This window comes from Sphaerodactylus townsendi, linkage group LG06, assembly GCF_021028975.2.
Source record: "Sphaerodactylus townsendi isolate TG3544 linkage group LG06, MPM_Stown_v2.3, whole genome shotgun sequence".
Taxonomy (NCBI): domain Eukaryota; kingdom Metazoa; phylum Chordata; class Lepidosauria; order Squamata; family Sphaerodactylidae; genus Sphaerodactylus; species Sphaerodactylus townsendi.
Window position 1 is genome coordinate 6,290,944 of NC_059430.1, and position 25,702 is coordinate 6,316,645.

At 51.4% G+C, this 25,702-nt stretch overlaps 1 protein-coding gene across 2 annotated transcripts in view; it reads left to right on the forward strand.

Annotated features, from left to right (window-relative positions):
• The window catches only part of AHCYL2 (adenosylhomocysteinase like 2), a 133,957-nt gene extending 113,253 nt beyond the window's left edge, over positions 1 to 20,704 (forward strand). For both annotated transcript variants that reach the window (XM_048499943.1, XM_048499944.1), the window contains exons 8-17: positions 1,071 to 1,187; positions 5,821 to 5,884; positions 10,801 to 10,889; positions 11,940 to 12,010; positions 12,835 to 12,929; positions 14,014 to 14,112; positions 14,696 to 14,764; positions 16,048 to 16,126; positions 18,945 to 19,065; positions 20,527 to 20,704. In XM_048499943.1, the coding sequence (XP_048355900.1) occupies positions 1,071 to 1,187; positions 5,821 to 5,884; positions 10,801 to 10,889; positions 11,940 to 12,010; positions 12,835 to 12,929; positions 14,014 to 14,112; positions 14,696 to 14,764; positions 16,048 to 16,126; positions 18,945 to 19,065; positions 20,527 to 20,533 (811 nt within the window). In that variant the 3' untranslated portion in view covers positions 20,534 to 20,704. The remainder of the gene's footprint in view (positions 1 to 1,070; positions 1,188 to 5,820; positions 5,885 to 10,800; positions 10,890 to 11,939; positions 12,011 to 12,834; positions 12,930 to 14,013; positions 14,113 to 14,695; positions 14,765 to 16,047; positions 16,127 to 18,944; positions 19,066 to 20,526) is intronic.
• Positions 20,705 to 25,702: the final 4,998 nt, after the last annotated feature.

Consider the following 25,702-nt stretch of genomic DNA (forward strand, 5'->3'; position numbering starts at 1 on the left):
AGGATGGCGTGGCTGCCTTGAGAACATAAGAACATCAGAACAAGCCTGCTGGATCAGACCAGAGTCCATCTAGTCCAGCTCTCTGCTACTCGAGGTGGCCCACCAGGTGCCTTTGGGAGCTCACGTGCAAGAGGTGAAAGCAATGGCCTTCTGCTGCTGCTGCTCCTGAGCACCTGGTCTGCTAAGGCATTTGCAATCTGAGATCAAAGAGGATCAAGATTGGTAGCCAGAGATCGACTTCTCCTCCATAAATCTGTCCAAGCCCCTTTTAAAGCTATCCAGGTGAGTGGCCATCACCACCTCCTGCGGCAGCATATTCCAAACACCAATCACACGTTGCGTGAAGAAGTGTTTCCTTTGATTAGTCCTAATTCTTCCCCCCAGCATTTTCAATGGATGCCCCCTGGTTCTAGTATTGTGAGAAAGAGAGAAAAATTTCTCTCTGTCAACATTTTCTACCCCATGCATAATTTTATAGACTTCAATCATATCCCCCCTTATTAGACCTGCGAGGCAGTGCCAGATCGGAACCAGGGGTGGGGGTGTGGGCCTGCATCTGCTGGCTCATGGGCCTGATAAGCCCCCTCAGGGGCCCGGATCCAGCCCCCAGGCTGCACGTTTGACACCCCTGGCCTGTTGTCCTCTGTTCTGCAGATGACGCGTGCAGGTTCCATCTTGGTCCTTTTCGTATCCACGCACATTCCCAGCTGGGAAGAATAATGTATCATCTGGGACTCAGGGTGACCGTGTGTTAGTCGCTGGTGTGTGCAGCCAGCAAAGTGGTGTTCTTTGAGTGTTCTTTGAGTGTTCTTTGAGTGATTACACTGGCAGGAGTGCCGCACGCCGCAACTCTTTTAATTTCAAATGAGTTTGTGTCGTTCGCCTGGATGGGGCTCGGTGCATCACGAGGCAAAAGCCAGCTTCTCCGAGGTCAAGCCCAAATGACTTCTCTCTGATCCAGGAACATCTACCTTGCTGGCCAACTGACCGGCTGGAGGAGACCATTGATGGGAATTGTGGGAAAGCTTTGACCACCTTGGCACCTTTTTAAAATATCTTTCTTACAACAGATTGTACCAGCTCTCCAAGGCAGGCAAGCTGTGCGTCCCGGCGATGAACGTCAATGACTCAGTCACCAAACAGAAGTTTGATAACCTCTACTGCTGCCGAGAATCCATTCTAGATGGGTGCGTGTCTTGCCACCGAGCGAACACCTTGAAAGATTTTGCAATATAATAATGGCATTTGCTGCTTTGAGAGGGCTGCTGTTACAGATTTGCAAATGGCATTTGCAATCTCAGATCAAGGAGGGTCCAGATTAATAGCTTCTCCTCTATAAATCTGTCCAAGCCCCTTTTAAAGCTATCCAGGTTAGTGGCCATCACCACCTCCTGTGGCAGCATATTCCAAACACCAATCACGCGTTGCGTGAAGAAATGTTTCCTTCCTTCCTTCCTTCCTTCCTTCCTTCCTTCCTTCCTTCCTTCCTTCCTTCCTTCCTTCCTTCCTTCCTTCCTTCCTTCCTTCCTTCCTTCCTTCCTTCCTTCCTTCCTTCCTTCTTCCTTCCGTTCCCTGCCTTCCTGCCTTCCTGCTCTTCCTGCCTCCTACAGCACCTTTCCTTCCCCGCTTCCCCCTCCTTCCTCCTTTTCCTTCCTTCTTCTCCTTCCTTCCTTCCCTTCCCCTTCCTCCTTCCCTCCTTCCCCTCCCTTCCTCTCTTCCTTTCTTGCCTCCTTCCCTTCCTCCTTCCTCCTTCCTTCCCTCCTTCCCTCCTTCCTTCCTTCCTTCCTTCCTTCCCTCCTTCCCTCCTTCCCTCCTTCCCTCCTTCCTTCCTTCCTTCCTCCTTCCTTCCTTCCTTCCTTCCTTCCTTCCTTCCTTCCTTCCTTCCTTCATTCATTCATTCATTCATTCATTCATTTACACACACACACATATATATACACATATACATATACATACATATACATACATACATATACATACATACATATATATATATATGTATATATATAAGATTATATATATATATATATTAGATTTTAAACCGCCCATCCCTGAAGGGCTCTGGGCGGTGTACAGCAGGCCTGCAACAACAATACATAATAACATTAAACACAGCAGGCTAAAAACAACATTGTACACATAAAAACAAAGGTAATTTAAAACAATTTACAAATCTATAACCATAAAACACAGCAGCAGCAATAATATATGGCGCCCGATCCCAAGGCCGGGAGGGGACAGTACTGATTAAATAGTGTATCAGGCATGCCAATGATGGCACGCAACACGAGGGCATCCTAGAGGGGGGATCCGTGGCTGGCCTCACCAAAGGCCTGGTGGAACAGAACTGTTTTACAGGCCCTGCGGAATTATTAGTCCTAATTCTTCCACTCAGCATTTTCAATGGATGCCCCCTGGTTCTAGTATTGTGAGAAAGAGAGAAAAATTTCTCTCTGTCAACATTTTCTACCCCATGCATAATTTTATAGACTTCAATCATATCCCCCCTCAGCCGTCTCCTCTCCAAACTAAAGAGTCCCAAACGCCTCAGCCTCACCTCATAAGGAAGGTGCTCCAATCCCTCTATCATGCTCGTTGCCCTTCTCTGCACATGTTCTAAGGAGATGTGGGGGAGCAGGGGTAGTTTGATGCCTCGGCTGATAGCGTGTGAGGACCCACCTAATTTTATTGATTGTTTATTTACAAAAGTTGCATGCCGCCTTTCTGCCCTTATGAGGGCCACTGAGGTGACTAACAATTTAAAATGTGCATGATAAAAACTACATTTTAAAACGATTGTAATCCACTTCCCCCAGTGCTTATCATTAAAACAAATTTTAAAACAGAATTAAAATATGTACAGGCAATTAAAACATAATAGAATGTTTCCTCCAAACAAAAAATTTCCTTGGGCGTAGAAAACAAGGATGTTGGGTGAAAGGGACTTAGCTAGTACTTTTCTTCCAGGCCTGCTAGCTGTCAGCATGCAGGGAGGTTTTTGAGGATTCCCCGTGTAGTCTGAAGAGGCCGTGGCCCAGAGTCAGACTGCACTGTCTAACAACCTGTACTGGAAATATCTATTTGTTTATAACATATATTGTGCCCTCCTACTTTATAAAAGCATTCAGAGAGGCGCAGAAGATTCAAATCATTCAAATCTTGCTGTCAGGTCACACTCAGGTGTCAAACTCACGGCCCTCCAGATGTTCATAAACTACAATTCCCATCAGCCCTTGCCAGCATAGCCAATGCTCATGCTGGGAGAGACTGATGGGAATTGTAGTTCACGAACATCTGGAGGGCCGCAAGTTTGACACCCCTGCACTAACATATTGCCTGCCTTTGCATATCAACCTTGGGCTCCCATCCAAATGCTAACCCAGGCTGACTTGGCTTAGCTTCCGAGGTCTGGTAACGATTGGTGTAATCTGGGCTGTCCAAGTCAGGGCAATAAGTTAATCAAGGTAATTAATAAGTTAATCAAGGTAATTAAGCTAGAGAGCAGCATTGGCGTAGGAGGTTAAGAGCTCGTGTATCTAATCTGGAGGAACCGGGTTTGATTCCCAGCTCTGCCACCTGAGCTGTGGAGGCTTATCTGGGGAATTCAGATTAGCCTGTGCACTCCCACACACGCCAGCTGGGTGACCTTGGGCTAGTCACAGCTTCTCGGAGCTCTCTCAGCCCCACCCACCTCACAGGGTGTTTGTTGTGAGGGGGGAAGGGCAAGGAGATTGTAAGGAGGAGGAGTTTGGATTTATATCCCCCCTTTCTCTCCTTCAGGAGACTCAAAGGGGCTGACAATCTCCTTGCCCTTCCCTCCTCACAACAAACACCCTGTAAGGTAGGTGGGGCTGAGAGAGCTCCGAGAAGCTGTGACTAGCCCAAGGTCACCCAGCTGGCGTGTGTCTCCTGAGTCTCCTGCAGGAGAAAAAGGGGGGGATATAAATCCAAATCCAAACTCTAGATGTTAAGAACATGATGAACGAAACAAACCGAGACAACAGCAACAGTTAAAATCCGTTTCCTGGCTTATCTAAACCGAAAGGTGATTGTGAGTTGCTTTGAGACTCTTTGTGGGGGGGAAAGGGGGGGGGGCGGTATAAAAACCTATGTTTCTTTTATGTCTAAAAGCAGCCATAATATATTTTTTCTGTCCCTCCTTCCAGAAAAGAGTTGCCTTAACTGATCTGGGAAGCAATCAGGGGATGGGGAGAGAAATTCAGGTCTTGGGGACAATCCCAAGAAGAAGAAAAAGAGTTTGGATTTATATCCCCCCTTTCTCTCCTGCAGGAGACTCAAAGGGGCTGACAATCTCCTTGCCCTTCCCCCCTCACAACAAACACCCTGTGAGGTGGGCGGGGCCGAGAGAGCTCCGAGAAGCTGTGACTAGCCCAAGGTCCCCCAGCTGGCCTGTGTGGGAGTGCACAGGCTAATCTGAATTCCCCAGATAAGCCTCCACAACTCAAGTAGCAGAGCTGGGAATCAAACCCGGTTCCTCCAGAACAGAGTGCACCTGCTCTTAGCCACTGCTCTTAGCCACTACGCCACTGCTGCTCTGTCCCATGTGATTTCCAGTGTTATTGAAATCCAGCTGCTGTATAAACAACGGCTCCTTTCAATATCCTTCCTTCAGTTTTTGCCATCAGTAAAAATACAAATAAATGATCCACCTTCTGGCCCTTATGGAATATCAGCCACATGGAAATATCTATCACTTTTTACTCTACAGTGTGGAGGGTTTTTTAAACGAAGGGGTTACTAGCGGCTTGGCTCGAGTCTCTTCAAATGGGTCACTTCAAGATACAAATTGGAGCAGAATTGCAATCTGGCCCCTCCAGACTGCTGTCTACATTCATCGGAAAGGCAAAGGAAGTTGCCCGTTCCCTACACCGCTAACCTATTTAGTTATCTACTAAAAATAGACTGTAATGTAGGGCACCGAAGCAGAGCTACCAAGTGCGGTGACGGAGGTGGGGGGGGGGGGTGTTTACTTGCAGCGATCGGCGTGCCTTCACCTAGAAACCGCGGTGTCTGTCTTCTCTCCCCCAGGGCGTGTGAGCACAGGGCAGGGCCAAACGGTCTGGAAATCCATGACTGGATCTTCTAAGGCCTGTTTCCCTAGAAGGCAAGCCAGTGTTCTGGAGGGGGCAACTGTAGGTCAGGAAAGAGTCAGAACATCTCTCCCTCCCCGCAACGCCACGCTGTCCCCTGACGGGACCCGGTTTGCTGCCTCCCTCGGCGTGACGGCTTTGCTGAAGAAACGAAGCAATCCGATGTATGGATCTCTCCCCGTAATGTGTGTCTGCGGCTTCCAGGCACCGTTCTCTGCTTCTTCGTCCATTCCAGAGGTGTTTAAAACATAGCGCTGATTCACACGTTCAAACATAATTCTTGCAGCTGGTCCTTCGGCATAAGACTGTGCAGGAATCCTACATGGGGACTACAGTGTGTGACTTCCGCGTGCGCAGCACTTTCACGGCCTGTTGCGTAAGAAACACCGACCTCTCGGGGTCTGCAGAGAGCAGAAAATGCAGACGGTTGATTGCGACGTCCTATATGTGGGGTCTCCCCTCGGACACCCACAAAAACAGACCCTCCTCATTTCGGGGAGGGGGAGGACAGATTATTAAAAAGACCCTCAGTTTTTCAAGGCCAACAGTATTCAGACCACTATCTCAAAGAGTTCTTTATGTCACTGTTCAGCAGCAGGCTTCATCCCAGAGATTTTGCTCCCAAATCTGCAGCGTTCTGCCATTTTCAGCCTGAAGTTGCTGACAAGGGAGTTTCTCAAACTCTGTTCTCTCTCTCTTCTCCCCTCAGCCTTAAAAGAACAACCGATATGATGTTTGGAGGCAAACAGGTGGTCGTCTGCGGTTATGGAGAGGTAAGAAGAATTTCATCCTCTGGAGCAGGGGTCTGCAACCTGCGGCTCTCCAGATGGATGTGGATTCATAATTCTACCATCACTTTTGCCTAGGGGCTGGATGGGAATTGTAGTCCATGAACATCTGGAGAGCCGCAGGTTGCAGACCCCTGCTCTGGAGCAAATGTTGCAACCGTGTTGTAGCAACGGGGCTGCTTCTCTGACCAAGCCAATGCAATTCTGGGATGCATCGATAAGAGTATAGATCAGTGATGGCGAACCTTTTTGAATCCGAGTGCTCAAATTGCAACCCAAACCCCACATATTTATCGCAAAGTGCCAACCCGGCAATTTAACCTGAATGCTGAGGTTTTAGTTTAGAAAAAAACCGGCTGGCTCCCTCTTCACCACTCGAGCAGGGGCCAGCCTGCTGTAGCCTCTAGCAAATCCGCGCGCACTGCTCTGTGCCTCTCTAGTATCTCTGCCTCCTCTGTGCCCCCCCCCCCCCACAGCAGCAGCCACCCGGAGCACAGGCACCAGCCCTGCCAGCCGAGTCCTCCCTGCTCATCGTCGTGCTCAGTGACCCAGGCCAGCCTAGATGTGTGTGTGTGTGTGTGTGTGTGGGGGGGTGATTTTCCGCCCCCCACATGACGGACTCTGTGTGTGCGTGCCCACAGAGAGGGCTCTGAGTGCCACCTCTGGCACCCGTGCCATAGGTTCGCCATCACTGGTATAGATCAAGGGAAGTAATTGTACCACTCTACTTGGCATTGTACTCACCTAGAGTACTGTGTTCAGTTCTGGGCACCGCAATTCAAGAAGGATATTGACAAGCTGGAATGTGTCCAGAGAAGGGCAACCAACATGGTGAAAGGTCTGGAATCCACGCCCTACGAGGAGAGACTGAGGGAGCTGGGGATGTTTCGTCTGGAGAAGTGAAGGTTAAAGGGGGACACGATAGCTATGTTTAAATATGATGTCAAAGAGGGAGCAAGCTTGTTTTCTGCAGCCTCAGAGACTAGGACACGGAGTAATGGATTCGAGGTGCAGGAAAAGAGATTCCACCTAAATATTAAGAAGAACTTTCTGCCTGTCAGGGCCGTTCAGCAGAAGAATACGCCGCCTCGGCGGGTGGTGGAGTCTCCTTCTTTGGAGGTTTTCAAAGAGAGGCTGGATGAACATATATCAGGAGTGCTTTGATTGTGTGTTCCTGCATGGCAGGGGGTTGGACTTGATTGCCCTGGTGGTCTCTTCCAACTCTAGGATTCTAGGATTCTAATTTCACCCTGCTCCTAGAACAAGCCCTGTTCTACCTTTACCACTGTCCAAGGCAAAGGGCAACAGTGGTGCCAGATTCCCTTATTCATTTCTGTGCCACCTCTCCAGGGGCCCACTGGAGGTGAAATGCCTTACAAAGCAGAAAAAAAGCGTGACAGCAAAACTTCTAAAATCTACCTCCAAGTGCTTTGGTTTCTTGCCATTTGGGTCCGCGATTTACCGATTCAAGAAGCTGCCAGGAAGACCACCTCCTTTTGCCGTCTGTCCAGCAGTGAACCAGTTTCCCTGCCGGAGACAGTTTCTGCATGCCACCCACGATGGGGGCAGGTGGAGAGGGAATCTGGGCAGGTGCCCTAGCTCTAGGGGTCTCCCTCCAATTAGAAAACCCATGCTGACATCAGTATCTCTCCAAAGACTCTTTAGACTTTTATAACTTAGTCTTTGACTGCAGTTTGAAACAGGTTGATAGATACCACTTTTCGGCCTCATCAGGTTGCTTATTTAGATGTCTTGTCTTGTCCATTGCTTTGACTTACACCACGTCATCAGCCTCGAGTCTCAGTGAGAAAGGCAGACGATAAATACCTATAAATAAGGTTGAATGGGTACTATTAGGAGCAGCAGTGGCGTAGGAGGTTAAGAGCTCGTGTATCTAATCTGGAGGAACTGGGTTTGATTCCCCGCTCTGCCGCCTGAGCTGTGGAGGCTTATGTGGGGAATTCAGATTAGCCTGCGCACTCCCACACACGCCAGCTGGGTGACCTTGGGCTAGTCACAGCTTCTCGGAGCTCTCTCAGCCCCACCCACCTCACAGGGCGTTTGTTGTGAGGGGGGAAGGGCAAGGAGATTGTCAGCCCCTTTGAGTCTCCTGCAGGAGAGAAAGGGGGGATATAAATCCAAACTCCTCCTCCTCCTCCTCCTCCTCCTCCTCTTCTTCTTCTTCTTCTTCTTCTTCTTCCTCTTCCTCTTCTTCTTCTTCTTCTTCTTCTTCTTCTTCTTCTTCTTCTTCTTCTTCTTCTTCTTCTTCTTCTTCTTCTTCTTCTTCTTCTTCTTCTTCTATGTATATTAAAATCGCAACCTTTCCAGCAGGGGGCACTGGTTTGTGGGAAACCGTGAATGTGTCTTGGGGCCGGCTGGGAGCGGACGTCAGGCGGTCTGGCCCAGGGCTCTTAATCTCCAAGAGCACAGCCTGTTCCGATCAACTCATGCACCGCTGCAGGCAGAGCTCCTCGAGCTGGCTGAGTCTTCAAAGTGTTTGTGGGACAAACCAAGGGATAAAGACCACGGGGTTTGCCTGGCTGCTGCTGTCTGGCTGCCAGAGAGGGCCCGACTTGCAGGCGCAAACTGCTCCCCCGAATAACCTGGTTTGTGTCCTAGTTGTGGGCTAAAGCAGGGGCAGTAGTCACATGGGGACCAAAGGCCCTGCTGGCGTGGGGCTCACAGGTAGTGTGGGGGATGTGGCACTTAGGCCCCTTCCGCACACGCAAAATAATGCATTTTCAAACCACTTTCACAACTGTTTGCAAGTGGATTTTGCCATTCCGCACAGCTTCAAAGAGCACTGAAAGCAGTTTGAAAGTGCATTATTCTGCGTGTGCTGAATGAGCCAAACGTACGTGGATTCTTTTCACCAGATGTGTTTCTGCACTGCTACATTCCCACTGGGTGACCTTAGGCTAGTCACAGTTCTTCGGAACTCTCTCAGCCCCACCCGCCTCGCAAGGTGTCTGTTGTGGGGAGAGGAAGGGAAAGGAGCTTGTAAGCCACCTTGAGTCTCCTTGCAGGAGAGAAAGGCGGGGTGTAAATCCAAACTCTTCTTCTTCTTGCCCTTCCCAATTTAGCATAATCTGCCGATTTCATGAGCGTTCCCTGTATACCTTCATCCAAATCATTAATAAAAATGTCAAACAGCACAGATCCCTGGGGCGCTCCGCTTGTCCGTCCTCTCCAAGAAGATGAGGAATCATTGAGAAGCTCTCTTTGGGGGCGATGCGTCAACCAGTTACAGACCCACCTAACAGTAATAGGATCCAAACTGCATTTTACCAACTTGTTCAAAAATCAAATCCAAATCCAAAACCTTTATTAGGCATAAAACCGGTGCGTGTCAAGAATTCCAAATACAATAAGATCATTGCACAACTTGCAGTACACAGAGCAACAGCTTCAGAGATTTCAACATTAGAGTTATTTAGAAGCTTAGCCATTTTTATCTTATCTGAAAGGACATAAATCCTGTTGGTCGTACAGTTCTCAAATAAGTTCTGATGTTGTTGTATTTTGAACAGTGAAGCAGAATATGAGAAAGTGTATCAGTTGTATCAGGACACAATCGACAGCCACGCTCGTTTTGCGTAATACTAGAGAAGCGACCTTGAAGATGTACTGACGGAAAAGAGTTACACCTTGCTCTAGTCATGACCCATCTTGTTAACAAGAATATTGTGTAGAACCTTATTAGAGGCCTTACTGAAATCAAGATAAACTGTGACCCCAGCATCCCCCTGATTCAGGAAGAGAAGAACTTTCTAAAAAAAAAAAGAGATAAGTTTAGTCTGACTTGACTTGTTCTTGAGAAACCTGTGATAGCTCTTAGTAATCACAGCCAGCCTTTCTAAATTCTTAAGGACTGACTGTTTGACAATTTCTTCAAAAACTTTTCCAGATATAGATGTCAAGCTGATAGGTTAGTAGTTACCTGTATACTCCCTTTCCTCCTCCTTGAAGGTGGGGACATTTGCCTGCCTTCAGTCTTCTGGCATCTCACCTGTTCTCCAAGAATTCTCAAAAACAAGGGACAGAGGCTCAGAAATTACATCCCTGAGTTACAACTGTTTAGTGCCTGGATGTTCTAGGACGGGGTGGCTAACCTATGGCGCTCCAGGTGTTCCTGGACTACAATTCCCATCAGCCCCTGCATTGTAGTCCATGGACATCTGGAGCACCATAGGCCGCCACCCCTATTCTGTGCATCTTCAGGGCTTTATCTGAGTTCTGGAAAACTCCTGGCAGGTCCTTTTACCGCTTTCGTGCTATAGAGAGTATTCCGAACGGCCAGACTCCGTGCGTCTCTCCAGTTGTACAGTGGCAGATAGGAAGGCGCTTCAAAGGGTGATCACTCCTGCACAGAGGATTATCGGCTGCCCTCTCCCCTCCTCGGAAGAACTCTATAATTTCCGAAGCCTAAAGAAAAGTCTTCTTAAGTAAATATCTTGAGAGACCCGGCCCTTTCATCCAGCACACTCTCTTTTTGAACTGCTACCATCCGCAGTAGCAGACGATACAGGCGGCTGGTCTATCCGAAACGAAGGACCAAGAGGCTTAGAGACAGCTTCTACTCTAGAGCTGTGGCGATGCTGAACTCCGGGGCTTCGTGTTGATGTGTTTGGGGCTGTGTAGGGATGGGTGGAGGAAGGGGAAAGTGAGGATGGGGTATGAGTCTGAAATTGTGTGCATCGAGGAATGCTGCTGTAAATTTTGTTGTGCGTGCACAATGACAATAAAATGCTTATGCTTATCTCTTTCCTCCCTTGGCGATGCCAGGTCAGAACACCAAGAAGCAGAGCTGAGTTGCCCCTTCCACTCACAGCTGCCCGCGCCAGGCCCGTAATGTCGCCCAGTGTCACCACTCAGAGTCTTCCCCTTCTCTCCCACTGCAGGTCGGGAAGGGCTGTTGCGCTGCTCTGAAGGCCATGGGGTCCATTGTGTACGTCACGGAGATCGACCCCATTTGTGCCCTGCAAGCCTGGTAAGGACCAACGCAATTTTGTCCACAGGACAGCCACCATTCATGAAGGAGGGGATTGGCTGTGGCTTCGCCCATCTTGCCTGCAGTCAGCAGCTCCTGGCCGTGGCCGTGGCCAGCGCAAGTGGAAAGGTGGAGGGGAAATGGACCCTGAACGGGAATTCATGTGCTAAGTGATGTCCATTGAATTAGAACTGGTAAAGGCTAGCAGGAAGGTTTCAGTTTGGCCTGGAGCATCAAAATGTTTTATTTTATTTTCGATGTGTAAACCTGCCTTTGCCCACAGGGCTCAGGGCGGTGAACAAGAATAATATAAAACAGTACAAAAGCACAGCAATCATAAAAACATAAACAGCCTAAAAACATTAACTGTAGAGGGTGACAACCAGAGTTGGGATCCAGCAGGTTCTCACAGGTTCCCCAGAGTAGGTTACTAATTATTTGTGTGTGCCGAGAGGGGGTTACTAAGTGGTGATTTTGGCCTTAGTTACGCCCCTCCTCTCAGCAGTATCGTGCAGAACTTGAAGCAGTCTAGCAGGAGGTGCACCGGCGTGCGTGGCAGCCTGCGCTTCGCGCATGGGATCGACGCAGCGGCCAAGGCCCTGCTTACAGCCCCGCCCCCGGAATTCTAATCTCGAACAACGCTCCAGAGCCATCACTTCCGTCAGGTTTCCCACCTAGTTCCCATTGCTACGTACTTCTACAGTTTGAATCCCACCACCATGGGAACCTGTTACTAAAATTTTTGGATCCCACCACTGGTGACAACCCAGCCCCTTACACGTCCCCGCAGTCCTCCCAGGTTCCTTTCTGTGTGACATTTTCTAAACAGACCATGACAGTCACGTGTGCTGGTGCTAAAAGGCAGGGAGAGAGTTCACACCATCATGTCCTGGGAGACGTTGGTCTAGCTTAGCCCGAAGGGGTGGTGTGTGACGGGCCCAGTCCTCCGCTTCTGCAGGTGGTGGTTCCCCCGTAGGGTCTGCAGAACCGGGTGGCTTTTCTACCGACCTCCCAGTGTTCACTGCAGCTCTGTCTGTCCATTTCTCGCAGCATGGACGGCTTCCGGCTTGTGAAACTCAACGAAGTGATTCGGCAAGTGGACATCGTCATCACCTGCACAGGTGCGTGTGATACCGGCAGGGGCAGAAAGACAGCCCAGGCACCTGTGGCAAAACCACCCGTAGGAAACAGAACCCGGCCCTGATGCATTCCAGAGGGGCTCAGCCACAGCACCGACTGGCAGACGGTTCCCACCCTTGTCACTGAGATGGGGGGTGGGGGGGTTAACTTAATTAAGATAAATATTTGGGGGGATCTGTAATGAAACGTTGTTGTTGTTGTTGTGGTTGTTGTTGTTGTTATTATTAATTCGATTTGATAAACCGCCCTACCCCCGAAGGGCTCAGGGCGGTGTACAACAAAACAACAATAACCATAATAAAACAAATCAAATAACCCCAGTTAAAAATACAAAACCTTAAAACTATAGCAGCAGCATCCTACAATAAATAGTTAATAATTAATAATAGGGGCGTCTGGCATCACACCCCAGTGGTCAAAACATAACTAAACTAATAAAGATTATGCCAGTTAGAACTCTAGTGGAAGCCAACTTCATTTTACGAAATGTGTGTAAGAAAGATTGCTTACTTCTCTTCCTTTTTCTTATTGTGGGTTATGTGTTCATATTCCTTTTTTCTCCCTTTTTCTTGGGTTTTGTTCTCGTTTGAGTTTATTATTATTATTATTATTTTATTATTTTATTAATTAAATTTAATAGATCGCCCTACCCCTGAAGGGCTCAGGGCGGTTCACAAATCAACATTTGAATACAGCAAATAGTTTCAGTTTTTGGGATGATTGTGAGCTTGATAAAGAAATTGATAAAAATTATTTTTTTAAAAAGATGCAGGGTTAACGTTTTCTCTTCCTTTTTATGGGCTAGGCAACAAAAACGTCGTGACCCGGGAGCATCTTGACAGGATGAAGAATGGCTGTATTGTCTGCAACATGGGGCATTCCAACACAGAAATTGATGTGGTAAGAACTGGGCGTCTCTTCCTCGAGGGAGCCTTGGCGAGGGGCTCTGCGACCGCCCCCACTCCATCAAGTTGAAATGCAGCGGAACACTGGAAACGGGGGAAAGCCCTGAGTTTAGAAGAGAGCCTCAGAGACTGCACTGGTCTCTGAAGAAGGGAAATTAGAGAGCCAGCGTGGCGTAGTGGTTAAGAGCAGGTGCACTCTAATCTGGTGAACCGGGTTTGATTTCCCTGCTCTGCCACTTGAGCTGTGGAGGCTTATCTGGTGAACTGGATTAGCTTGTGCCCTCCCATGCACGCCACCTGGGTGACCTTGGGCTAGTCACAGTTCTTTGGAGCTCTCTCACTCCCACCCACCTCTCAGGGTGGGGGGGTGGGGTTGTGGGGCGGGGGTGGGGGGGTTGTTTGGATTTATATCCCCCCTTTCTCTCCTGCAGGAGACTCAAAGGGACTTACAATCTTCTTGACCTTCCCCCCTCACAACAAACACCCTGTGAGGTAGGTGGGGCTGAGAGAGCTCCAAGAAGCTGTGACTAGCCCAAGCTGGCGTGTGTGGGAGTGCACAGGCTAATCTGAATTCCCCAGATAAGCCTCCACAGCTCAGGAGGCAGAGCTGGGAATCAAACCCAGTTCCTCCAGATTAGATACACAAGCTCTTAACCTCCTACGCCACTGCTGCTCCTGATTTTCTGCCCCCAATCATTTTTCCTCAGCTGTAATTGAGCTCATTGCAATGTGTGATCGAACCTTTGCGTCCTGACTCCTGTCTTTGCAGTACCACCTTCAGACTCCGGGATCTCCACTCCACCTGGTGTCTGACAGAGAGAATTTTGACCCTTGTCAGTACTCTGACCGGCTCCTAGGCTCAAACTAAGCTCTGACCGGCTCCTAGGCTCAAACTGAGCTCTGACCAGCTCCTAGGCTCAAACTGAGCTCTGACCGGCTCCTAGGCTCAAACTGAGCTCTGACCGGCTCCTAGGCTCAAACTGAGCTCTGACCGGCTCCTAGGCTCAAACTGAGCTTTTGCTTGGTGGAATTCCTGCTGCCTCTGTGCTCGTTTAACCCCTCCCGACGCTGTCTTCCAGGCGAGCTTGCGTACCCCGGAGCTGACCTGGGAACGGGTGAGGTCTCAAGTAGACCATGTCATCTGGCCGGACGGGAAGAGGATAGTGCTGTTGGCAGAGGTGAGAGTGTGACCCAGGAAGGGCTTCTGGGGATCGGGTGCCAGCTGCACACGGGGGTCTGTTGTTCTGATTCAGATCATCCCCTTGTCAACCAGGAAGAGCCTTGGGGCATTGGAGGGAGGGGGGGGCTCTGGATGCTGCTGGGACAATCCTCCTCTTCCTCCCTGTCTTCTGACCGACTCTCGGCTTGGGCTGAGGAAGTCCACTCCCTTTGACCTTTCTGCTGTGGCTTCCTCTTCCGGGGCGTGTCAGCATTTGGGAGCCCCTGGGGGCGTCCTACTCTGGTCAGAAGAATCTGGCAGTGGAGGAGAGGATGCTAAACGCATAAGAACATAAGAACAAGCCAGCTGGATCAGACCAAAGTCCATCTAGTCCAGCTCTCTGCTACTCGCAGTGGCCCACCAGGTGCCTTTGGGAGCTCACATGTAGGATGTGAACGCAATGGCCTTCTGCGGCTGTTGCTCCCGATCACCTGGTCTGTTAAGGCATTTGCAATCTCAGATCAAAAAGTTCAAGATTGGTAGCCATAAATCGACTTCTCCTCCATAAATCTGTCCAACGCAGGACCGCCTTTGTCTTCCAGGGCCGCCTTCTGAACCTGAGCTGTTCCACCGTCCCTACCTTTGTGCTGTCCATCACTGCCACCACCCAGGTGAGCGGGGTCCAGGAAGGAGGGTTGAAGGAGTGAAGAGCCAGCTGCCGGATCAGGCTAAAGACTGGGCAGATATCCCTCTGGGACGAGGCTGGCTTTAATTTTTGTTAATTTCAATAAGCCTTTATTGGCCTACAGAACATACAATATAAATACAGTTAAAATTACCAGATAAAACTTCACACTGGATCACAAGTTCAGTTCGCAAACCTCAGCCAGAAACTTTGCCACTGCGAGACAACAGCGAAGGTCATTACAGTTTAAGAGCATATTTACTTTATCAAGCTCTGTCAGGGTTTTCATAGAGTCAATGATTTGTAATAATGAGCTGGATCTTGGATTCTGGTAAAGTGGGCAGTGGAGGAGAATGTGCGCAATGGAATCCAGCTGCCCTGGACTGCAGGGGCAAAGCCTCTTATCGTTGGGTAGACCCTCGAGTCTTCCTCTATGGAGCGGGGATGGCATAATGTTAAATCTAGCCAGCATGTAGGCTCTCCTATATATAGGGTTGGTCAGCGCTGCAATATAGTAGGCTGGGTTTCCCTGCACAAATGGAATTGCCACGTTCATTGGCGAGCAGGATTTGTTGGCCAAGCTCTGCAGTTGTTGGTAATCCATTGCTAGTAGCCGCTCTGTGCTGAGGGCAAATGTCTCAGTAAGGGTTAGCATGTTCAGAGAGTCACTGTCATAGCCCAATTCCCCAATGAGGCTGGCTTTAGTGGGGCAAAGCTGGGTCCCGAACTCCCCGTTGCTTTGCCGTGTCCTTTTTGGGCACTTCCAAAGATATCATAAGAGAATTTTGGACTCCCGCCCTATTAAGGGTGCCAGCCCCCCACCCCACCCCAAATTCTCCAGGGTCTCTTGCTGTAAAAACTCCTAAAGCGTGGGAGAGTCCAGTGTTTCAGGACACACTTCCTTTTCAAAGCAGCCTTTCTCAAAGCTGCCGAGAGACTTTTTGCTCCCAGGTCCAGAGGGCCGTCTAATACTCGCCAACTCCTGGGTGGTAGTGTGCAGCTTGGCTTGCTTACTCGAGAGCCGTTTGGAATGAAATCCTCCAGAGTGTGGGTTCATCGTATGGGAGAGAGGAAAGACAGCGGGGTCAATGAGCAGAGAAGGTTCTGTTTTGGGGGAGAGCCGGACTTCTAGATGTGCTCCGACTGCCCTCTTGTTCTTCTCCCCTTAAAAGAAAATTTTGCTCACCCTGGGTGTTGTAAAACCAGAGGAGAACGGAGGGCATTTGTGCGTGTGGAGTGTTGGCTTAACGGGGTTTCTTTGGTTTCCAGGCACTCGCCTTGATAGAGCTCTACAACGCCCCCGAAGGACGGTACAAGCAGGATGTTTATCTGTTGCCTAAAAAAATGGGTGAGTTTCAGTCCCTCGTGGCCCTGCCTCACGGCCCACCCTCCCCTTTTTTTCCCTCTCTCTCTTTCTCACAATACTAGAACCAGGGGGCATCCATGGAAAATGCTGGGGGGTAGAATTAGGACTAGTAAAAGGAAACACTTCTTCACGCAACGTATGATTGGTGTTTGGAATATGCTGCCACAGGAGGTGGTGATGGCCACTAACCTGGATAGCTTTAAAAGGGGCTTGGACAGATTTATGGAGGAGAAGTCGATTTCTGGCTACCAATCTTGATCCTCTTTGATCTGAGATTGCAAATGCCTTAGCAGACCAAGTGCTCGGGAGCAGCAGCAGCAGAAGGCCCTTGCTTTCACCTCCTGCACGTGAGCTCCCAAAGGCACCTGGTGGGCCACTGCAAGTAGCAGAGAGCTGGACTAGATGGACTCTGGTCTGATCCAGCTGGCTTGTTCTTATGTTCTTATGATGCCCTGGTCCCACCTGCCCTGCTTCCACAAGGACAGGACCCACGGCGGTCCCAATCACCGTGTTGCTTCTGTGGCCTGCCGCACTGTGCCTTTCTCAGGCAGCCAAAGCAAGGAGATAGTTGCTGGCCCTGGCGTTGCTGGACCGGCCACACAGTGGCAGCTGGGCTCCTCGGGATCGTGCTCGAGCTGGCAGCAGCCCCGCCACGGAGACGCCGCCACCATGTTGAAGCTCAGCCACCTGGGCGCTTGCCCAGAGACAGCAGCTGCTCCCCCACAGTCCCAGCAGCAAATCGCAAGCCCGCAGGGGTCTGCTTTTTGAGGGCCCGGTTTTGCGCAGCGTTCCTCTGGTGCCGGACCAGGCAAGGCAGCTTGCTTTCCCTTTGGGGCTCCTCTGCAGGAGGGCTGGGCCAAACATACTGGTCCTCTAACGGAGCGTGCTCTCGGTTGCCGGCCCCAGCCAGAGAACTGGCATGGTATAGTGGTTAAAGCATCAGACTGCGATCTGGGAGGCTCAGGTTCGAATCCCCGCTCATGCTGGCAGGGGCTGATGGGAATTGTAGTCCATGAACATCAGGTTGCAGACCCCTGACTTAGGGGGTGTGACACACCCACAGGGGCTTGGTAGGCACCCCTTTCTGGGCCTGCACCACCGTCACGTGGGTTCCCAGGAGCAGCAGTGGCCTAGGAGGTTAAGAGCTCGTGTATCTAATCTGGAGGAACCGGGTTTGATTCTCCGCTCTGCCGCCTGAGCTGTGGAGGCTGATCTGGGGAATTCAGATTAGCCTGTGCACTCCCACACACGCCAGCTGGGGGACCTTGGGCGAGTCACAGCTTCTCGGAGCTCTCTCAGCCCCACCTACCTCACAGGGTGTTTGTTGTGAGGGGGGAAGGGCAAGGAGATTGTCAGCCCCTTTGAGTCTCCTACAGGAGAGAAAGGAGGCGATATAAATCCAAACTCTTCTTCTTCTTCAGACTGAACCTTTGCAGCGTGTCACAGGGGCTTGGCTTGGTCTGGCCAACAGCAGTCTAGGCCCACATGTGAATGGGCATGTCTTGGTTGGGGGCGCTGGCCACAATGACCATCCCTCATTTATTTACTTCATATACTTGTCTACCGTGATCAAGAGGCCCACGGTCGTGGCACTTGGCAACTGCTGTGCCGGTTAGGGCAGTGGCTTTGGGGGTCCGGGTGTTGGGCGTACAGAGGACGGAGGGAAGTAGCAACCAACAGGCTCTTTCGCCTTGAGGGTTTCGTTATGCCTTTGCCGCTGACCCCTTGCAGGGCGGCCCCTGCTTATTTATTTATTTTTCCATTTTTTATCCTGCCTTCCCCAACAGGGCTCAGGGCGGCAGACAGGAAACTGTCACAAAATCATTACAACCATCGACCAATAAAACCAGTAAAACCAAACCACAGATGGCAAAAAACCCTCCCCCATTCCCGCACCCGCAGGAAGCCAAAGATAGCAGTGGGTCAGTCCGGCTGGCAAGATGGACGTGCCTGCGCTACCCAACTTCAGGCATCCGCACCTTCCAGCCGTGCAGTTCAGGGTCAGGCGCTGCATGGCAGCTGTGAAAAAGGCAAACTCTATGCTGGGGATCATGAGGAAAGGAGTTGAGAATAAAACTGCAAGGATTGTCATGCCCTTATATAAAGCAGTGGTGCGACCGCACTTGGAGTACTGTGTTCAGTTCTGGTCGCCACATCTCAAAAAGGATATCGAAGAGATAGAAAAAGTGCAGAGAAGGGCAACAAGGATGATTGAGGGACTGGAGCACCTTCCTTATGAGGAGAGGCTGCAGCGTTTGGGACTCTTTAGTTTGGAGACGTCCGGGGGGGAATAGGATTGAAGTCTATAACATTATGCCTGGGGTAGAAAATGTTGACAGAGAGAAATTTTTCTCTCTTTCTCACAATAGTAGAACCAGGGGGCATACATTGAAAATGCTGGGGGGAAGAATTAGGACTAATCAAAGGAAACACTTCTTCACGCAACGTGCGATTGGTGTTTGGAATATGCTGCCACAGGAGGTGGTGATGGCCACTAACCTGGATAGCTTTAAAAAGGGCTTGGACAGATTGATGGAGGAGAAGTCGATCTATGGCTACCAATCTTGATCCTCCTTGATCTGAGATTGCAAATGCCTTAGCAGACCAGGTGCTCAGGAGCAGCAGCAGCAGAAGGCCATTGCTTTCACCTCCTGCACGTGAGCTCCCAAAGGCACCTGGTGGGCCATTGCGAGTAGCAGAGTGCTGGACTAGATGGACTCTGGTCTGATCCAGCAGGCTAGTTCTTATGTTCTTATGCCTTCCCCCCTGCTCACCCAACGACGCTCTCCTTTCTCTCCAGATGAGTACGTGGCCAGTCTTCATCTCCCGACATTCGACGCACACCTGACGGAGCTGACGGACGAGCAAGCGAAATACTTGGGACTCAACAAAAACGGGCCTTTCAAACCAAACTACTACAGGTACCATTTGAAGGAGAGAAAGAGGCAGAGAGGGCGGGTTTCCTCGGGGGCTTTTCCTGGGCCTGCCTTGCCGTGGTTGGGACTCAAAGCAGCTGAGTGACAGGGCCCATCTTCTGGGTCACACTCGTGCAGGGGTTTCCAACTCTGGCACCCCAGATGTTCATGGACTAAGATTTCCATCAGTAGTCCATGGACTACTCTTTCCAATTGGCCATGCTGGCAGGGACTGATGGGAATCGTAGTCCATGAACAACTGGGACTCCTGAGTTGGACACCCCTGCATTAGTGAATCCATCAGTATCAGTAAACTAATCAAGGTACAACTAGTTGATAACACATGTGGACTAAAATTGGACTCTAAATGGCTCTTATTTTCCCTGAAAATAAGAAAGTGTCTTATATTAATTTTTGCTCCCAAAGACGCACTACGTCTTATTTTCAGGGGATGTCTTATTTTTCTGTGTTCTGTTCGTCGGGCATGATATGCCTTATATTTCGCACTTCAGCAAAACCTCTACTATGTCTTATTTTCAGGGGATGTCTTATATTCGGGGAAACAGGGTATATGACTCTCATATGGTATGAAGGACCTTAATGTGACAGTTAAGAAAATCACTGAGAGGGCAGTCCTGGGTGAAACTGAGGAATTTAAATACTGAGACAAATGTCGGGGAGTACTGAATATACCCACTGAAGTTCCCACGAGAACAGGCAGTTACCAGCGGCCGATTAGCTCAGTGAGATTTCTTTTGAATTTTCTTTTTGAAAGGCTCATTGCAGTTGACGGCAACACTATGATGAATAGAAAACTGTGTGGTTTTGAAATTGACTAAAGTCTGTATTGTATGAAGGATTGTATTACTCTGAGAACTTTATTAGGAGCCAACGTGGTGCAGTGGTTAAGAGCAGGTGCATTCTAATCTGGAGAACTAGGTCTGATTCCCCGCTCTGCCACTTGAGCTGTGGGGGCTTATCTGGGGAACCAGATTAGCTTGTGCACTCTTAACACACGCCAGCTGGGTGACCTTTGGCTAGCCACAGTTCTCTGGAGCTCTCTCAGACCCACCTACCTCACAGGGTGTTTGTTGTGGGGGGGGGGAGGAAGGAAAAGGAGTTTGTCAGCCTCTTTGAGTCTCCTATAGGAGAGAAAGGGGGGATATAAATCCAAACTCTTCTTCTTCTTGAAAAAGCATTTTGCATCGAAAGGTCGAGTCTCCATCCGTGGAGTCGGTCTGTGAGTTCCAACCCCTTATTGAGACACGGCTGAAAATGTTGCAGGCATGTAGAACAGCTAGATTTCAGTCCAACAGAACTTCAGAGGCCATCGTGCTGGTCTCTTGAGACACTGCTGGGCTCAAATCCGGCCGTTCTACCCTCTGAAAACTGTTATGCTTGTGTCTGTGTTCCTTTCCTCTTCAAACCTGAAACGAACAGTCATCTGATTATGGTCTCTCCCAACAGGTATTAACTTCCTGTGGCCGTAGCTGGAAGGAAGAGGAGAATCCGGAACCCGGGGCCTCCCTCCGCTTCTGTACAGGACTACCAGAACCCCACCAAATGTCTGAAGTTAGAATCCGGCTTGCTCCTGTAGTACACAGTGTGTTAGGTTATTTATTTATTAAAACTAGAATACTGTAAATGCGGCCTCTGCCAATGGTGTTTTTTAAACTGCCAGGGGAACTGTGAGATGTTGGACTTTGGGTATGTTTTTTTTTGGCAAAGGGAAGCGACGGCCAGCGAAAGTGAGAAGATTGTCTGGCCAAATCCACTGACCGTCGCATTCAGTCCTCTTCGAGTTTCATTAATGGCGGTTTGCCGCTGTATTTCCACACCCATCGCGGGCAGGTCGAAGGAGGCAGCTGAAAGCGAGGGCGGGTTTCGGAGGCTCCCCTGTCGCTCCCGGTCTCCTTCATCTCTGACGTTTCTGTGGCAGTTGGGAGGACGGGCGGCCGATTGGCCGGGGCCGCGGAGCCTCCTCTGCTGCTTTTGCGAGATCGGCCGGCGCTCCTCTTGCTGCTAATCCTGTTCCAACCGATGTTGCAGGAAAACCTGTTTTTAATTTTAGCTGCTTGCATGAGAGGCGGGGGGGGGGGGGACAACTTTGGGAGGGGGCAGCCAAACGGACCGTGTCCCTGTGAGGAAGGCACCGTTTGCGGAATCCCTTTTTCGCCATTTGGAGAAGGCACCGTTCGCAGGGATGCTTCTTTAGCCGTTTGCGTGCAAGTCATGGCCAGCCCCGTCCTCTTCAAATCTACCAAAGCTACACCTGCGCAGGAAAAAGTGACCTCTTAGCAGCCAAGTCCCCCCTCCTTTGGGAGGCCTCAACTTGTTTCACGGGCTGCTCCTCCCATGCAAAGCTTGTAGGCCCAGGATCCCCCATGTGGCGCCCGTGGACGACATATTTCCCTCCAACACCTTTTCTGGCACCACCAGAAGATTTTAGAAAGTGAGCCCGGCCTGGCGGGGTCTTTCCCCAACAAGGTTTTCGACGGGCCGTCTGCAAGCTCAGACAGGTTGGAGATCCCTGTTGTAATCCTTTACGCACAACCGCAGCACGGTGCACCCAATCAAAACTCTCCAGTGGATCTTTCTCGGCTTAGCATCCTCCTCCTGTGCGCCAGGGGGCCGGGCGGGGGGGGGGGGTAGTTCCTCAGCTAAAACAGGTTCAGCAGACACATACTTTTGATCCTAGAAAACTTCCTAGCCCCCGTGCTGCCATTTAGCAGACATCTCAGTGACCTGCACACACACTCCCAAGAATCCTTTTGGGTCCACAGAAATTGAAAAGCAAATCTTGTTCATTAAAAAAAATGAAATTAGTATGTGTCACAAACAAAGCTGGAGTGTCTAGAGGCGTGTCGGGGGGAAATGGCGCCCGGACACAACTCCTTCTCTGGGCGCCCTCCCCCACCCCTGTGTGCCCCCCCCTGCTCGGGGGTGGGGCCCAGGGGTGTGGCCACAAGCTCCCCCACCCCAGCCACCGTGTGGGCCAGCTTTTGAAAGCCGGCTTTCGAAAGCACAGAGGCTGGGGGCCACGCCCCCAACCTCTGTGCTTTCAAAAGCCGGCTTTCGAAAGCTTCGGCTTTCAAAAGCCGGCTTTCAGGGGGGCAGGGGTTAGTGGCATGTGCCTTGGGACATGGGGGACCCCATGTCCCTATAGGCCAGGGGTCAGCAATCTTTACCACCCAAAGAGCCATTTGGACCCGTTTTCCACGGTCCCGAAGATCTACGGAGCCGCCTCCGGTTTGGCCCCTCGACTCCCCTTTCCTTCCAGTGCTGGGAGGCGGAGGCGCCAGGCAGGAAAAACCCCTCTGCCCAACGGAGCAGGCAGTCACTGGCGCTGTGGGGCAGAGGGGGGATGGCGGCCATGGCCTGCCTGGTGCCACTGCCTCTCGCACTGAAGGAGGCGGCGGCACCAGGCCGGGAAACCCCCTCTGCCCGACGGAGCAGGCAGTCACTGGCGCTGTGGGGCAGAGGGGGTGGATACCGTATTGGCCTGCCTGGTGCCACACTGCCTCTGCAAGCACTGAAGAGGAGGCGCGCACCAGGGCGGAAACCCCTCTGCCCGGCCGGAGCAGGCAGTCACTGGCTGTGGGGGGCAGGGGGATGCGGATGCCATGTATCCGCCTGGTGCCACTGCCTCTCGCACTGAAGGAGGCGGCGGCACCAGGCCGGGAAACCCCCTCTGCCCGACGGAGCAGGCAGTCACTGGCGCTGTGGGGCAGAGGGGGGATGGCGGCCATGGCCTGCCTGGTGCCACTGCCTCTCGCACTGAAGGAGGCGGCGGCACCAGGCCGGGAAACCCCCTCTGCCCGACGGAGCAGGCAGTCACTGGCGCTGTGGGGCAGAGGGGGGATGGCGGCCATGGCCTGCCTGGTGCCACTGCCTCCTTCAGCGACTACGAAGGATGCGGCTGGCACCAGGTCGGGAAACCCCTCTGCCCGACGGAGCCAGGCCAGAGCAGTCACTGGCGCTGTGGGGCAGAGGGGATACGCTTGGCTCGCCTGGTGCCACTGCCGTGACTGAGCGAGGCGGCGACCAGGTCAGAAAACCCTCTGCCCGACGGAGCAGGCAGTCACTGGCGCTGTGGGGCAGAGGGGGGATGGCGGCCATGGCCTGCCTGGTGCCACTGCCTCTCGCACTGAAGGAGGCGGAGGCACCAGGCCGGGAAACCCCCTCTGCCCGACGGAGCAGGCTCCATTGGGCAGAGGGGGGACGGTGGCTGCAGGGATAGCAGAGGGGGGGATGGTGGGTAGCGTGGGCGTGTCCCTCCAGCCCTCCAGAGCAGTGCTGGAAGGAGAGGTGAGTGGAGGGGACGTGAAAAGCGGCGCCCTCACGCACGGAGCCGCCCCTGGTTTGGCCCCTCGACTCCCCTTTCCTTCCAGTGCTGCTCTGGAGGGCTGGAGGGACACGCCCACGGCACCCTCCGACCTGCAGGCTATGTGGAGCCGCAGTAAAAGGCTGAAAGAGCCGCATGCGGCTCCCGAGCCGCAGGTTGCAGACCCCTGCTAAAAGCCAGACACCTCTGGGAGTGTCCTCTGGTCCTGGAGACTCTCAAAAGGTGCTAAGCACCATCTAGGGCAGACCTGGGCATTATATGGCCCGCGGGCCACATCCGGCCCTGACTGGCCCCCCTGCCATGCTGAGGAGCGAGGCGCCTTTGAAAGCCCCGCAGAAGCCGGTTGCCTTGGCTGCCGGCTTCTGCGGGGCTTTCAAAAGCGCCTCCCCCCCCCCTGCCTTTTGGCCCGGCCCTCCACCATATTTTCTGTTTCTTTTACTGGCGGCCCCATTGGAAAAAAATAAATAATATCTGCCTCACCCCCCTGCTCTAGGGGGACATCTCCTCTGCAAACGTTTTACGCAGGATCTGTGCCCACTGGGCACGTAGCACAGCAGGGATGCTTGCTCCAAAACGCAGGGAAAATGAATGTTGTGTGGAGCACCATTACTTTCCACAAGACAGCTTCTCGCAAAGATTTAAACGTGCCCCCCCCTTTTCGCCCTCTCACTCGCACAGTATTGTTCCGCCTCTGTGCCTGGGTACTAGTTCAGTATTTGAATCTTTTGGTTCAAGTTGATTAGGGGGTGTAGTTCCAAAGGAAACATACAGGATGATGGGGGTTGTCTCCAAGGGGGCAGCCGGCGAAGCAGATCTTGGCAAAGCCTGATGTAGTGGTTAAGAGCAGGTGCCCTCTGATCTGGAGAACCGGGTTTGATTCCCTGCTCTGCCACTTGAGCTGTGGAGGCTTATCTGGGGAGCCAGATTAGCTTGGGCACTCCAGCACATGCCAGCTGGGTGCCCCTGGGCTAGCCACAGTTCTTTGGAGCGCTCTCAGCTCCACCCACCTCACAGGGTGTTTGTTGTGGGGGGGGGGAGGGAAAGGAGTTTGTCAGCCCCTTTGAGTCTCCTTACAGGAGAGAAAGGGGGGATATAAATCCAAATTCTTCTTCTCTCATTATGCCCCACCGGGGCAGAGCTCTGCTTGGGAAGGAGCAGGTGAGCCTCCAAAACAAGACCAGCATTTGCCCGCACTGTGACTCCTGTTCTTTCTCCTGTCCCTCTGCTCATCTTTGCAAACTTTCTCTGGATGTGTCTGTTTCTCCTTCCCTGGAATTGGGGGCTCGGATTCTCTGTCTGCCTTTGTGAAAATCCCCAAGCACGGGCAGTTGTTCCCAAACCAGGCCTAACAACTAATTTGACAGCAGACAGGGATATTGGGAGGAACTCTGAACGGGATCCTAAAAGGGAAAGTAACCTTGTAGGAACTCCTGCTGAAAACAGTGAAGAAATAAAGCTCACAAGGCATCTGTAGTGCGACATTGTAGATGTCGCAGCGCAAAAGGAGCAGCAGTGGCATAGGAGGTTAAGAGCTCATGTATCTAATCTGGAGGAACCGGGTTTGATTCCCAGCTCTGCCGCCTGAGCTGTGGAGGCTTATCTGGGGAATTCAGATTAGCCTAAGCACTCCCACACACGCCAGCTGGGTGACCTTGGGCTAGTCACAGCTTCTCGGAGCTCTCTCAGCCCCGCCTACCTCACAGGGTGTTTGTTGTGAGGGGGGAAGGGCAAGGAGATTGTCAGCCCCTTTGAGTCTCCTGCAGGAGAGAAAGGGGGGACATAAATCCAAACTACTACTCCTCCTCCAAATTCAGCTGGGGGAAGCTGTTGAAAAATGAAAACCAAAAGCTCTTGTTGTGCTGGGGTGGAGAGACGGTTGGGGACGGAGCAACCGAGGAAAGTATTTTGAGGGCCAAGATTTTGTGTGGGAGGAAATGCAGCTGACAGCAAAACCAGAAGGGACCCATCAGCGGCGTTGCTGTTTGTCACAGTTTTCTATAAACAGATCCCGGGGGGGTCTGGGGGCACCACCTTTCACCCAGTTGGTGGGAAACCCTTGTCTAGCTCTCTTGTTGTTCAAGGAGATTGCGGCAGCAATAGACCTGCCCCTGCTGTCTGTCATATAGTTGTGAATCCGCAACATCTTTTCTAAGGTTTAATGCCAGTGTGGCGTAGTGGTTAAGAGCAGGTGGGCTCTAGTCTGGAGAACTGGGTTTCTTTCCCCACTCCTACACATGAAGCCCGCTGGGTGACGTTTGAGTTCTCAGCCCCACCTGTCTCACTAGGTGTCTGATGTGG